At 47.8% G+C, this 14372-nt stretch overlaps 1 protein-coding gene across 4 annotated transcripts in view; it reads right to left on the reverse strand.

Annotated features, from left to right (window-relative positions):
• Nucleotides 1-8101: 8101 nt before the first annotated feature.
• The window catches only part of arrb1 (arrestin, beta 1), a 106920-nt gene continuing 100649 nt past the window's right edge, over nucleotides 8102-14372 (reverse strand). For 2 of the 4 annotated variants that reach the window (XM_080197999.1, XM_080197998.1), the window contains 3 exons: nucleotides 12469-12539; nucleotides 11072-11123; nucleotides 8102-9258 (listed from right to left, as the gene is read on the reverse strand). In XM_080197999.1, coding sequence (XP_080054125.1) covers nucleotides 9147-9258; nucleotides 11072-11123; nucleotides 12469-12539 — 235 coding nt within the window. In that variant the 3' untranslated portion in view covers nucleotides 8102-9146. The remainder of the gene's footprint in view (nucleotides 9259-11071; nucleotides 11124-12468; nucleotides 12540-14372) is intronic. The other 2 variants (XM_080198001.1, XM_080198000.1) reach the window with 1 other exon arrangement.

Below are 14372 nucleotides of genomic sequence, written 5' to 3' on the forward strand. Positions count from 1 at the left end.
CTCTCCTTATAACTCAATCCATCAAGTCCCGGTAGCATCCTAGTAAATCTTTTCTGCACTTAGTTTAATAATATCCATTCTATAATAGAGTGACAGAATTGTACACAATATTCCAAGTGTGGCCTTACCAGTGTCTTGTACAACTTCAATAAGACATCCCAGCTCACGTATTCAATGTTCTGACCAATGAAACCAAGCTTGCCGAATGCCTTCTTCACTCACTGAGTAAATTCAAGATTGAGATTGATAGATTATTGGAATTGAAGGAGAACAAGAGATCGGGGTTTGGGGAAGAGGATAGGGAGGGGTGCTGAGGGGGACTGGTGCGGGGGAGCAGTGTTGGGGTGAAAGACCAGCAGAAGAAGCTAAGGGACAAAATGATCAACTGCAGTTCCACTCTCCCTCACTTCCACTCACTCACACCCCGGCTAACCCAACTGGACACGTTGCTCAGAGAAACTAGAAGCAGGATTCGGTCCTTCAAGCTTATTTTGCCATTCATTTTGACCATAGCTGACCATACATTCAACATCCCGATCTCCTTTCCTCCCCATAATCCTTTAATCCCTTTAAACTCGAGAGCTATATCTAATTTAGTGGCAGCACAGTGGTTAGCACTGCTGCCTCACAGCGCTAAGGACCTGGGCTCGAGTCTCAGTTTACGTCACTGCCTGTGTGGACTCTGCATGTTCTCCCCGTGTCTACTTGGGTTTCCAAAGGGTGCTCTGGTTTCCTCCCATTGTGCAAAGATGTGCGGGTTAGGTGGATTGGCCATGCTAAATTGCCCCTTAGTGTCCTGAAATGCGTAAATTAGAGGGATTAGCAGGGTAAATAATGAGGGATTGCGGGGAGAGGGCCTGGGTGGGATTGTTGTCAGTGCAGACTTGATGGGCTGAATGGCCTTCTTCTGCTTGTAGGGATTCTATGAATTTCTTCTTGAAATCAGACAATGTTTTGGCCTCAACTACATTCTATGGGATGAATTCCACACATTCACTGCCCTCTGGGTAAAGACACTTTTCCCCGCATCAGTTCTAAAAGGTTTACCCCTTATCCTCAAACTATGACCCTTCATTCTGGACTCCCTTATCATCGGGAACATTCTTTCTGAATCTACCCTGTTAGAATTTTACAAGTTTCTGTGAGATCCCCTCTCACTCTTCTAAACTCCAGGGAATATAATCCTAACTGACTTAGTCTCTCCTCATATGACAGACCCACCAAACCAGGAATCAGCCTGGTAAACCTTCGCTGTTCTCCCTCTATAGCGAGGACATCCTTCCTCACATAAGGACAGCAGAACTGCACACAATACTCCAGGTGCTCGAGAAAGCATTGCAGCGCACACACATGAAGTCAATCTCAAAGACAAACTATGAGCATTTATTATACTTCAAAGAGGTTTCGTACATCACAGTTCATGTAAAACCATGGAGGAAACAAAGATATGACATTGGTGAACAGGACTCAGCCCGAACAACCCAGCGTACAAAAAGACGTCACATTCAAGATACAAGTGTCCCACAGGTGGGTAGAAGTCTGACATTGGGAATTCATTAACACTAATACAGATTGTGTTATCAAACAGGAATTACATAAAGTCTATCTGCATAATAAATTAAAAGAAACAAGGCATTTATTCCGTCAATAAAAATGAAGGTGACGTTATTAATAGACACTGCTAAAGGAGGCTCAAACATCCTGAACTGACAAAAGATCTTTATTAAAAATACAATCACTGTCCTTTGAGTTGATTCAATCACTTGGTCCCTGGTGTAGCCGCACAGCCACATGTTCAACGTTTGATCACCTTGGGCACTGAGTCACACACGGGGCGCTCAGTTAGAAATCTCTCCTCACGCTGCTCATTAGGGCAACGGGTTTCGAGAGCTGCGAAGGGGGAAAGGGGGGGCCTGGCTCTGAGGCCGGGGGTCGGTGCAACAACCCCGTATCTTCATTCGAGAAGTACCAAAGATCACGGAACCTAGATTTACACTACATGCGTAGACCAAAGTCTGAAGGGGCTGCAGGAACTGGGGAAACTTTACAGCTTGTACGCCTGCCCCAGAACTGAGCCGGGTATGGCTCACTGAACAGCCTTGGGCAGGATCTTACAAACCCCAAGTGGGCAAGACAGTAAAATTCCAGCATATACATTTATTGTTGATGTAATGTGAATGTCACTGGCAAGGTCAACATTTATTACCCATCCCTAATTACACTTGAATTGAGTGGTTTGCTCGGCCATTTCAGAGGGCAGTTGAGAGTCAACCACATTGCTGTGGCTCTGGAATCAGATGTAGGCCAGACCGGGTAAGGACAGCAGATTTCCTTCCCTAAAGGGGTACTAGTGAACCAGATGGGTTTTTCCAACAATGGTTTCACAATCACCATTAGACTGGGTTATTCCAGCTTTTTATTGAATTCAAGTTTCAAGGGAATTAAGGGTTACGGGGAGCAGGTGGGTAAGTGGAACTGAACCACTATCAGATCAGCCATGATCTTATTGAATGGCGGGGCAGGCTCGAAGGGCTAGATGGCCGACTCCTGCTCCTATTTCTTACGTTCTTATCCTAAGGTGGGATTCGAACTCAAATTGCTAATCCAGTGGCAACACTACTGCCTCCTGCCCACCCCCCACCATACCCCGCCCCGCCGCGTATGCAAATCATTGGAGGTTGCAGGGCAGGAACAGAGCAGGGTTACATTTAAGGAAGTGTCAAAGGGTATGGGGAGAGCACTGGAGTACACTGTTGATATGGACAATCAAGCTTGATTACAATGAATGGTGGAGCAAATTCTAAGGGTCGAATGGCCTACTCCGTCTCTGACGTTCTGTGTTTAATAAGGCAAACAGAACATTCTGGGCTTAACATAATATAGAGCAGCAAAGCAGGGAGGTTATGTTAAACTTGTATAGCTGTTTCATTCTCAGCTGGAGCATTGTGTTCAGTTATGGGTGCAGCTTTTGGGAAGGATATGAAGCTAGTGAAACAGAGTGCAGAAAAGATTCACAAGAATAGTTCCAGTGATAAGGAACTTTAGTGATGTAGATAGATTGGAGAAGTGTGGGCTATTTTCCTTAAAGAAGAGAAGATTAAGAGGAGCATTGCGAGAGATGTGCAAAATCATGAGGGCTCTTGTTAGAGCAGATAGAGAAAAATTCAATTAATTTGGCAAAAGAAGCAATGGAGACACAAGGAGAACCATTTTCATACAGTGAGTGGTTAGGATCTGGAATATACTGTCTGAGAGTGTGGTGGAGACAGATTCACACAGTGAGTGGTTAGGATCTGGAACGTACTGTCTGAGAGTGTGGTGGAGACAGATTCACACAGTGAGTGGTTAGGATCTGGAACGTACTGTCTGAGAGTGTGGTGGAGACAGATTCACACGGTGAGTGGTTAGGATCTGGAACGTACTGTCTGAGAGTGTGGTGGAGACAGATTCACACAGTGAGTGGTTAGGATCTGGAACGTACTGTCTGAGAGTGTGGTGGAGACAGATTCACACAGTGAGTGGTTAGGATCTGGAACGTACTGTCTGAGAGTGTGGTGGAGACAGATTCACACAGTGAGTGGTTAGGATCTGGAATGTATTGTCTGAGAGTGTGGTGGAGACAGATTTACACGGTGAGTGGTTAGGATCTGGAATGTACTGTCTGAGAGTGTGGTGGAGACAGGTTCACACAGCGAGTGGTTAGGATCTGGAATGTACTGTCTGCTAGTGTGGTGGAGACAGATTCACACAGCGAGTGGTTAGGATCTGGAATGTACTGTCTGAGAGTGTGGTGGAGACAGAGTCAAATTCATATTTAATTGAGTTTTTTGAAGGGGTAACCAAGAAGGTAGAGGGGGGCAGTGCAGTTGATGTTGTCTACATGGCCTTTAGCAAGGCCTTTGACAAGGTACCGCATGGTATGTTGTTGCATAAAGTTAAATCTCACAGGATCCAGGGTGAGGTATCTAAATGGTTACAAAATTGGTTTCTCGACACAAGGCAGAGGGTGGTTATAGAGAGTTGTTTTTCAAACTGGAGGCCTGTGACCAGCAGTGTGCCCCAGGGATCAATGCTGGGCTCACTGTTATTTATCATTTATATTAATGATTTGGATGAGAATATAGGAGGTATGGTTAGTAAGTTTGCAGATGACACCAAAATTAGTGGCATAGTGGACAGTGAAGAAAGTTATCTCCAATTGCAATGGGATCTTGATCAATTGGGCCAGTGGGCTGACGAATGGCAGATAGAGTTTAATTGAGATCATGTGAGATGGTGCATTTTGGTAGACTGAACCAGGGTAGGACTTGCTTGGTCAATGGTAGGGTGTTGGGGAGAGTTACAGAACAAAGAGATCTGGGGTACAGGTTCATAGCTCCTTGAAAGTGGAGTCACAGGGGGACAGAGTGGTGAAGAGACATTCAGTATGCTTGGTTTCATTGGTCAGAACATTGCATATACTGCCTGAGAGTGTGGTGGAGACAGATTCAATCGAAACAATTAAAAAATAATTTAAAGGGAACAAAGAGAAAGAAATTACATGGCTGCAGATTGCTGGAGGGGGAGGGGGACTTGTTAAATTGCTGTTTCTCAGACTGGGCACAGACATGATGGATCGAATGGCCTGAGTCCGCTGTCACAATTTTACTGTGCACATAAATGATGCTTGGCTTTCTGCTGTTCCACCCTTCCAGCTGGGTTGTGCTAAGGTAAGGAATGGAGACTCTAGTCAGATGAGTGTATAATGCAGGAGACTCGATGTCACAGGGAGTTAGACTCGGGTCTAAATTTCAGCAGGAGGTTCTCCACCGCCCCCTACACAGATGGAGTTAACGTACAGATCTGTGACAATCCAACTGACTGGAGGAACAGGCTGGATGGGCTGAATGTCCTCCTGCTTTTCTTATGTTCTTGCAAAAGCCAAATTCTTAATCTGTTTTCCTCACTAACTGGTTATCGTGACTTGCTACCCCATTGGACAACCCCGATTTGGTTCCCTCCTGAGAGATTTGCTTTCAAACACCCTGAGGCTGCGGGTTCTGAGCTTTGTAAACCCTCCTCCTACCGGGTGAATGAACCAGAATGTTCCATGCCGATCTGAAAATGAACATTGTCAACCAGATCCCACGTAAAAGCAGTTCAGGCAGGATGATTTCTTTAAACAATCATTCTTCGGAACTGAGTGTCACTGGCTGGGCCAGCATTTATTGACCATCCCTAATTGCCCCTTGCAAAGGTGATGGTGAGCTCCCTTCCTGAACCACTGCAATCCACGTAGTGTAGGTACACCCACCATGCTGTTAGGGAGGGAGTTCCAGGATTTTGACCCAGCGACAGTGAAGGAACAGTGATATGTTTCCAAGTTAGGATGGTGAGTGACTTGGAGGGGAACTTGCAGGTGGTCCCAGGTATCTGGAGGCCTGTGACCAGCAGTGTGCCCCAGGGATCAATGCTGGGCTCACTGTTATTTATCATTTATATTAATGATTTGGATGAGAATATAGGAGGCATGGTTAGTAAGTTTGCAGATGACACCAAAATTGGTGTCAATACAGTGAGTCATACAGTGAGTGGTTAGGATCTGGAATGTACTGTCTGAGAGTGTGGTGGAGACAGATTCACACAGTGAGTGGTTAGGATCTGGAATGTACTGTCTGACAGTGTGGTGGAGACAGCTTCACACAGTGAGTGGTTAGGATCTGGAATGTACTGTCTGAGAGTGTGGTGGAGACAGGTTCACACAGTGAGTGGTTAGGATCTGGAATGTACTGTCTGAGAGTGCGGTGGAGACAGATTCACACAGCGAGTGGTTAGGATCTGGAATGTACTGTCTGAGAGTGCGGTGGAGACAGATTCACACAGCGAGTGGTTAGGATCTGGAATGTACTGTCTGAGTGTGTGGTGGAGACAGATTCACACGGTGAGTGGCCTTGTCCTTCTAGATGGAAGTGGTGGTGGGTTTGGAAGATGCTGCCTAAGGAGCCTTGGCGAGTGGCTGCAGTGCCTCTTGTAGCTGGTATACACGGCTGCCACTGTGCGTCAGCGCCAGAGGGAGTGGATGTCTGTAGGAGTGGTACCAACCAAACATGTCCTGGATGGTGTTCAGCTTCTTGAGTGTTTTTGATAAGCGAGGGGATTAAGGGTTATGGGGAGAGGGCAGGAATGTGGAACTGAGCCACGACAGATCAGCCATGATCTTATTGAATGGCGGGGCAGGCTCGAAGGGCTAGATGGCCGACTCCTGCTCGTATTTCTTATGTTCTTATGTTGCTGGAGCTGCACCCATCCAGGTCAAATGGAGAGTATTCCATCACAGATGGAGTTAATGTACAGATCCGTGACAATCCAACTGACTGGAGGAACAGGCTGGATGGGCTGAATGTCATTCCTGACTTGCGGCTAGCAGACGATTGACAGGCTTTGGCAGAGTTAGGAGAAGAGTTAATCTCTGCAGGATTCCTGTGAACTGCTCTGGGAGCCACAGTATTGATATGGCTGGTTCAGTTTCCGATCAATGGTTACCCCCCAGGATGTTGATGCTAATTGCGAGGAGACCCCTTCCCCCGGCCCCCCCCAGCTCCCCGCCGCCAACTCAAAGCAACAATCCCTCTTAAAAATGGTCAAGAGACAACCCAGGTGACCAGTCGACTTAGTGGAGTGTGCAGCCACTTTACAAGTCCTCAGGCACAATCTATAGCAACTTAAAATTATGATCGTTCTGACAGAGAACATGGAAAAGCCAACAGAGAAGAGCATGCTCAGTGCGATAGTAAACAGTTAGCTTGCCACTAAATGACAAAGATGGCACTATTATAACATTCCCAATAAACTGGTACAGTGTGATCTCACGTTGCTTAACTCCGATTCCAGCGCTTTTGGTTCGAGAAAGCAAAGTTTTGATTTGCTTGTTAGTGCACATCAATGTGAGTGATCTCAGGTGTGACAAGCTTTGTTGCATCGTGTTTTGATATCGTGTATCCCCACATTGGGAAAATGTAAAACTCCTTCAGCACACTGTCCCCATCAAACACTCCCAGGACAGGTACAGCACGGGGTTAGATACAGAGTAAAGCTCCCTCTACACTGTCCCCCCATCAAACACTCCCAGGACAGGTACAGCACAGGGTTAGATACAGAGTAAAGCTCTCTCTACACTGTCCCCCCATCAAACACTCCCAGGACAGGTACAGCACGGGGTTAGATACAGAGTAAAGCTCCCTCTACACTGTCCCCCATCAAACACTCCCAGGACAGGTACAGCACGGGGTTAGATACAGAGTAAAGCTCCCTCTACACTGTCCCCATCAAACACTCCCAGGACAGGTACAGCATGGGGTTAGATACAGGGTAAAGCTCCCTCTACACTGTCCCCCATCAAACACTCCCAGGACAGGTACAGCACGGGGTTAGATACAGAGTAAAGCTCCCTCTACACTGTCCCCCATCAAACACTCCCAGGACAGGTACAGCACGGGGTTAGATACAGAGTAAAGCTCCCTCTACACTGCCCCCCATCAAACACTCCCAGGACAGGTACAGCACGGGGTTAGATACAGAGTAAAGCTCCCTCTACACTGTCCCCCCATCAAACACTCCCAGGACAGGTACAGCACAGGGTTAGATACAGAGTAAAGCTCCCTCTGCACTGTCCCCCCATCAAACACTCCCAGGACAGGTACAGCACGGGGTTAGATACAGAGTAAAGCTCCCTCTACACTGTCCCCCCATCAAACACTCCCAGGACAGGTACAGCACGGGGTTAAATACAGAGTAAAGCTCCCTCTACACTGTCCCCATCAAACACTCCCAGGACAGGTACAGCACGGGGTTAGATACAGAGTAAAGCTCCCTCTACACTGTCCCCCCATCAAACACTCCCAGGACAGGTACAGCACGGGGTTAGATACAGAGTAAAGCTCCCTCTACACTGTCCCCATCAAACACTCTTGGGACAGGTACAGCACGGGGTTAGATACAGAGTAAAGCTCCCTCTACACTGTCCCCCATCAAACACTCCCAGGACAGGTACAGCACAGGGTTAGATACAGAGTAAAGCTCCCTCTACACTGTCCCCCATCAAACACTCCCAGGACAGGTACAGCACGGGGTTAGATACAGAGTAAAGCTCCCTCTACACTGTCCCCCATCAAACACTCCCAGGACAGGTACAGCACAGGGTTAGATACAGAGTAAAGCTCTCTCTACACTGTCCCCCATCAAACACTCCCAGGACAGGTACAGCACGGGGTTAGCTGTTAAAAGGAGGAATATCTCCGGCTGGAATTGGAAACATTACTATCTGGTTGGCAGAAAGGTGTGACTCTGAAAACAAACTGGGGTGTGAGGCCTGTGAAGGAAGTGGACAAGTTCAAGCCCAAACGTCACTCTTAACCACATCGCCCACAACTGACACAACACTGTGTGATATGGGTGTCACTGGGCAAGGTGGATGTTTACCGCCCAACTTGACTTGCCTTTGGGAAAGTCTACTTGGCCGTGAATTAGGATCATTATATCCAGTACTTGGCGACTGACAGAGAAGCATTTGGTGGAGAGAAGCAAACCTTGAGTAAAGGTATAGCTTGCTCTGCTTCGTAATTTTGGCTTTTGATTGAGAATATTCAATTTCCGCTCAGACCTGCTGCCCATGGGGATGAGTTTGGGTTGAGTGGGTTGTTAACTCAGTTTGGGCCCCTGGAGGCCGAACCCTCCAAAAAGCCCTGGGAAAATTAACAACCTTCCAGCCACCCCCCCCCAACATTCCCAATACTCCTACAGTTAATAAACAAAAACAGAATCGTCGATCGAAAATGCTTCAAGCTCCCTGTGATTATCTCAGCCGGGTGTTTTGGCGTCAGCATGCAGGCTAATCTGGAAATTCCTGGGCGCCTTCAGCAGGGCGATCCTGGAGAAAGTCGCCCAATGCCGGTGAGGCCTACGGAAGGCTTTGCCCCTGAAGAGGCCGTGAAGGAACTGACATCATCATTGTACCAGTCTACAGCTTGGTTTAGGCTCGAGGTCCTCGAGAAGCCTCAGTCATTTTATTCCCGAACAGAAACAAGAAGGAAAAGTAAACTAAACAACAGCAGCTTTCCACGGACCCAGAACTCCGCCATGTTTCCGCGGCGACCCGAGGGTGAGGCGGTTTATCGGTCATTGTGCTGCGGGGAGTTCACCCCGTCCTCGTCCTCGTCATTGTCGTCCTTCAATCCTTTCAGCCTCTGGCGAGCAAAATCCTCAAAGACAATGTCATCGTCACTGGGAAAGGGAAGAGGATTGAGAAGGGAGTGAGCCGGCCTAGTGACCCACGTTGCACGCAGCCTCAGTTCATTCATTGAGAGCCTAGAGACACTGGGGTAGGTAGAGCTTGGACGAGGCCCAGAGGGTTTGGATCAGAGAGAAGGTGTTTCCTACTTGCTAGCGGTGAAGGAAATGTGAGAAAGTGAATGGGCATCGAGAGGAAGGTCAGTAATAAATCCTACACTAGTTATGAGGGAGCTGGAAGGAGAGGCAACTGGAACAGTGGCTACAGCGCCAGGGACCCAGGTTCAATTCTGGCCTCGGGTCACTGTCTGTGTGGAGTTTGCACATTCCCCCCGTGCCTGCATGGGTTTCCTCCGGGTGCTCCAGTTTCCTCCCACGGTCGAAAAGAGTTTAGTTTTATTTATTCGTGTCCCAAGTAGGCTGACATTAACACTGCAGTGAAGTTACTGTGAAAATCCCCTAGTCGCCACACTCCAGCGCCTGTTCAGGTTACACTGAGACGGAATTTAGCACGGCCGATGCATCTAACCAGCACGTCTTTCGGACTGTGGGAGGAAACTGGAGCACTCGGAGAAAACCTACACAGACACGGGGAGAACGTGCAAACTCCACACAGACAGTGACCCAAGTCAGGAAGATGAGTCCTTGGCGCTGTGAGGCAGCAGTGCTAACCACTGTGCCAAAATGAACCATGGGGAGGACTGCGCAAAACTTCGAAAAACAATGGACAAGTTGGTGGAATGGGCAGGTAGGTGACAGATGATGTTCAATGAGGAATATGAATATTCCGCATTGAAGTGAAATATGAAATATTCCAAAATATGAAGTGATTCATTTTGATAGATGTGCGCGAGTTAGGCAGGTGGGCCATGCTAAACTGCCCTTTAGTGTCAGGGGGACTAGTGAGAGTAGATACATGGGGTTACCATGTACGGGCCTGGGTAGGATTGTGGTCGGTGAGACTCGATATATTTGAGGTGTTTTGCTGCACTTTACACCCAGTTTGCAGTAGCCCAGGATCTGTACTGAGCCAGGGAGAGCTCTGTGTACAATCCCTGCCTGCAGCTCAGGCACAACACAGGGTCACAGCTGGACGGGGCACGAATGTGGGACTCATCCCAATCCAGAGAAAAGGGGGATGGGCACGGAATGCTGCAGCCAGAAGTAACTTCCATTATCCTGTAAACAAAGCCAGGACAGTGAGGAAGCTACCGAAAGACTAAGACACACACACACACACACACACATACACGTGCACACACGCACACACACACGCTCAATATACATATGCATACTCACAAACACATTTAGACACATATACACACACACACACACACACATATACAGGGCTCGGGTTCAATTCCTGGCTCGGGTCACTGTCTGTCTGGAGTCTGCATGTTCTCCCCATGTCTGTGTGGGTTTCCTCCAGATGCTTCAGTTTCCTCCCAGAGTCCGAAAGATGTGCTGGTTAGGTGCATTGACCCAAACAGGCGCCAGAGTGTGGAAACTCGGGGAACTTCACAGTAACCTCATTGCAATGTTAATGTAAACCTTACTTGTGACTAATAAATAAACTTTAAACATATACATGTGCATATACACATATACACACACACATATACACAAACACACTCACACAGATACACAAACACATTCAGATACACTCACACACAGATACACTGACACAAACACACTTACACAATACATGCACATGTGCGCACACACACACATGCACACACACAGAATGTTGAACAAGAACATGCAAGAACACGGCATCAATTTCATGCTTAAATGAAGGAGGACCTACTTGGTGTCAAACTCAATCAGATTGGTGTCAATGGGAGCCTCATTCTCAGGAACTGTAAGAAGAACATTCACACGTCAGGGAGATGTCTGTTGTAAATCGTCAAGTTTACTCATCACCCTGGACAGACTCTCTTATCCTTGTTATTGCTGGAACAGACCACTAGAGGTCATTTCACCTCCATCTCTGTCCCTCCCCTCTTGCCTTCCCTCCATCTCCCTCCCACTCTCTCTTTCCCCTATACACCCTCCGTGTCCCCTTCCCCTCCCTCCCTCCTTTCCCCCATCGACCATCTTTGTGTCCCCAACTCCCTCGTTCCAACCTTCTCCCAACATCATAGAATCATTCAGTGCAGAAGGAGGCTATTTGGCCCATCGAGTCTGCACTGACCACAATCCCATCTAGGCCCTATCCCCATAGTCCCATAACTTCATGCATTTACCCTAGCTAGTTCCCCTGGCACTAAGGGGCAATTTAGCGTGACCAATCCACCTAACCCGTACATCTTTGGATTGTGGGAGGAAACCGGAGCACCCGGAGGAAACCCATGCAGACACGGGGAGAATGTGCAGACTCTGCACGTACAGTGACCGAAGCCGGGAATCGAACCCAGGTCCCTGCCGCTGTGAGGCAGCAGTGCTAACCACCGTGCCACCCCAATCCCTCCTTCCCAATCCCTTTCCTCCATCCCTCGCCCTTTGCCTTTCCCCAACTCACCAGGGTAAGGGTACTGCGGAAATCATTAGAACTAAAAGATGACCAGGCCCCAGATCCTAAAGTAAAAACAGAAGGTTCTGGAAAAACTCAGTGGGTCTGGCACTATCTGCGGGGAAACATATTCTGCACCCTCGATTTTCCTTCTTCCCTATGTACTCTATGAATGGTATGCTGTATCTGTAGAGCGTGTAAGTAAAAATACTTTTTTCTGTGTCCCGATACATACGACAACAATAAATCGAAATCAGATCAAACAGAGTTAATGTTTCGTGTGTGTATTATTCTTCTTCAGAGCAAGTCCCGGGGTCTTGATGGGCTTAACCCTTCTGTCATGGAGTCATAGTCACGGGGCGAAATATTCCAGCCACACTCATCCCAAAACCGGAAAATCCCACCCATGGTCAATGGGCCTTTGCATTGTCCGCACCCCACCTGCTTCCCGTGGAGAGTGAGACGGGAAAATTTTCCCCAAAGAGTTTGACAGAAAGAGGCCCTTCAGCCCAACATGGCCATGTTGTCCATCAAGACCTATCGATTTGTTGTATTTCGGGGAATTGAAGTGGTTGCTGGGATAATGGATGCTCTGGTTTTAATTTTCCAAAAGAGACTGTGCATCTCAAAGCCTTTTCTCTGCAGAGAGCTGTTTCTCTCCGGCCCCAGTGTTATCCTGTTGATATTCTTACCTTCTCTGTAAAAGGCCTCTTCCTCGGGTTTTGCGTGCATCAGCGTGAAAGGCAGCTCAAGGATCACGTCACTGAAAGGTAGGTGGAGACAGGAACATTCATGTGGATGGGTGTGTTTTCAGCAAGTTCAACCCCCCCCAGAGATCCCCCTATTGCACCCCACCATCACCACTACCCCAACCCCCCAACCCCAAGCTGGTGTCCACTGGCCTGGACGGTTAAGTTTATGTTTAAGTTTATTAAGTTTAAGTTTACATATTAGTGCCACAGATAGGCTTACATTAACACTGCAATGAAGGGCATTCTGGTGGTTAGCACTGCTGCCTCACAGCACCAACTCACTGTGTAGAAACATTCTCTCTCACATTCCCCCGTATCTCTCCCTCAAAATCTTAAACCTGTCTCCCCCTGAGTCCCTGCACCATCAGGCAATGGGAACAGCTTGTCTTTGTCCAATGCTGTCATTATCTTGTCAACCTTGATCAAATCTCCCCTCACACTCCATTGCTCCAAGGAGAACAACCCCAACCTTGTAACTAAAATCCTCTCCTTCCCTGGAACCATTCTGGTAAATCTCCCTCCACACCCCCTCAAAGACCCTCACATCCTTCCTAAAGTGTCATCACCTAGAACTGGATCAATATTCCCACTGGGGCCTAACCAGGGCTTTGGAAAGGCTCAGCACAACATCCTGCTTTTATACTCAATGTCTCTATTTATGAAGACCTCAGATGCTTCGCCAAGAACTCTCAATACGGATTTCAGCAAAGCCTTTGACAAGGTCCCACATGGCAGACTTGTAAAGAAGGTAAATTCACATAGGACACAGGGTCATTTAAGAAAGTGGATTCAAAATTGGCTCAATCGTAGGACACAAACAAAGGGTGATGACAAAAGGCTGCTTTAGTGATTGGAAGCCAGTGTCCAGTGGCGTACCACAGGGATCTGTGTTGGGCCCCCACTTATACATCATTTATATAGATGACATTGATGACTATGTGGGGAGGTAGAATTAGTAACTTTGCAGATGACACAGAGATTGGCCAGCTGGTTAACAGTGAGGTGGAGTGTCTCGGCCTATAAGAAGAGAAAGACAGAACGGTCAAATGGGCAGATAAGTAGCTGATGGAATTTAAGCCTGAAAAGTGTGAGGTGATACATTGGAAGGAGTAATTTGACAAGAAAGGTCTCAATGAATGGGAGGACACCAGGAAGTTCTGTGGAGTAAAGGGACCTTGGCTTGTTTGCCCACAGATCTCTGAACACAGAAGGGCATGTTAATAAGGTGGTGAAAAAGGCGGATGGGAGACTTGCCTTTATCAATCGGGGTATAGATTACAAAAACAGGGAGGTCATGTTGAATTTATATAGAACTTTGGTGAGGACACAGCTGGAATACTGTGTGCAGTTCTGGTCACCACATTATCGGAAGGATGTGATTACACTGGAGGGGGTGCAGAGGAGATTCACCAGGATGCTGCCTGGGATGGAACATTTAAGCTATGAAGAGAGATACATGGGCTTGGGATGTTTTTCTTGGAGCAGAGAAGACTGAGGGGCGACCTGATCGAGGTGCACAAGATTCTGTGAGACATGGGCAGAGTGGACAGGGAGCAGCTGTTCCCCTTAGTCGAAGGGTCAGTCTCGAGGGGACACAGGTTCGAGGTGAGGAGCAGGAGGTTAGGGAGCACGTGAGGAAAAGCAGAGGGTGGTGAGGGTCTGGAATGCGCTGCCTGGGAGGGTGGTGGAGGTGGGTTGCCTCACATCCTTTAAAAAGTACCTGGATCAGCACATGCCACATCATAACATTCAGGGCTATGGGCCCAGTGCTGGTAAAGTGGATTAGGGGGGAGTTCAGGTGTTTTTAATGTGTGGGTGCAGACTCGATGGGCTGAAGGGCCTCT

Source organism: Carcharhinus amblyrhynchos, chromosome 10 (assembly GCF_965287045.1).
Source record: "Carcharhinus amblyrhynchos chromosome 10, sCarAmb.v2.hapA, whole genome shotgun sequence".
Classification (NCBI taxonomy): domain Eukaryota; kingdom Metazoa; phylum Chordata; class Chondrichthyes; order Carcharhiniformes; family Carcharhinidae; genus Carcharhinus; species Carcharhinus amblyrhynchos.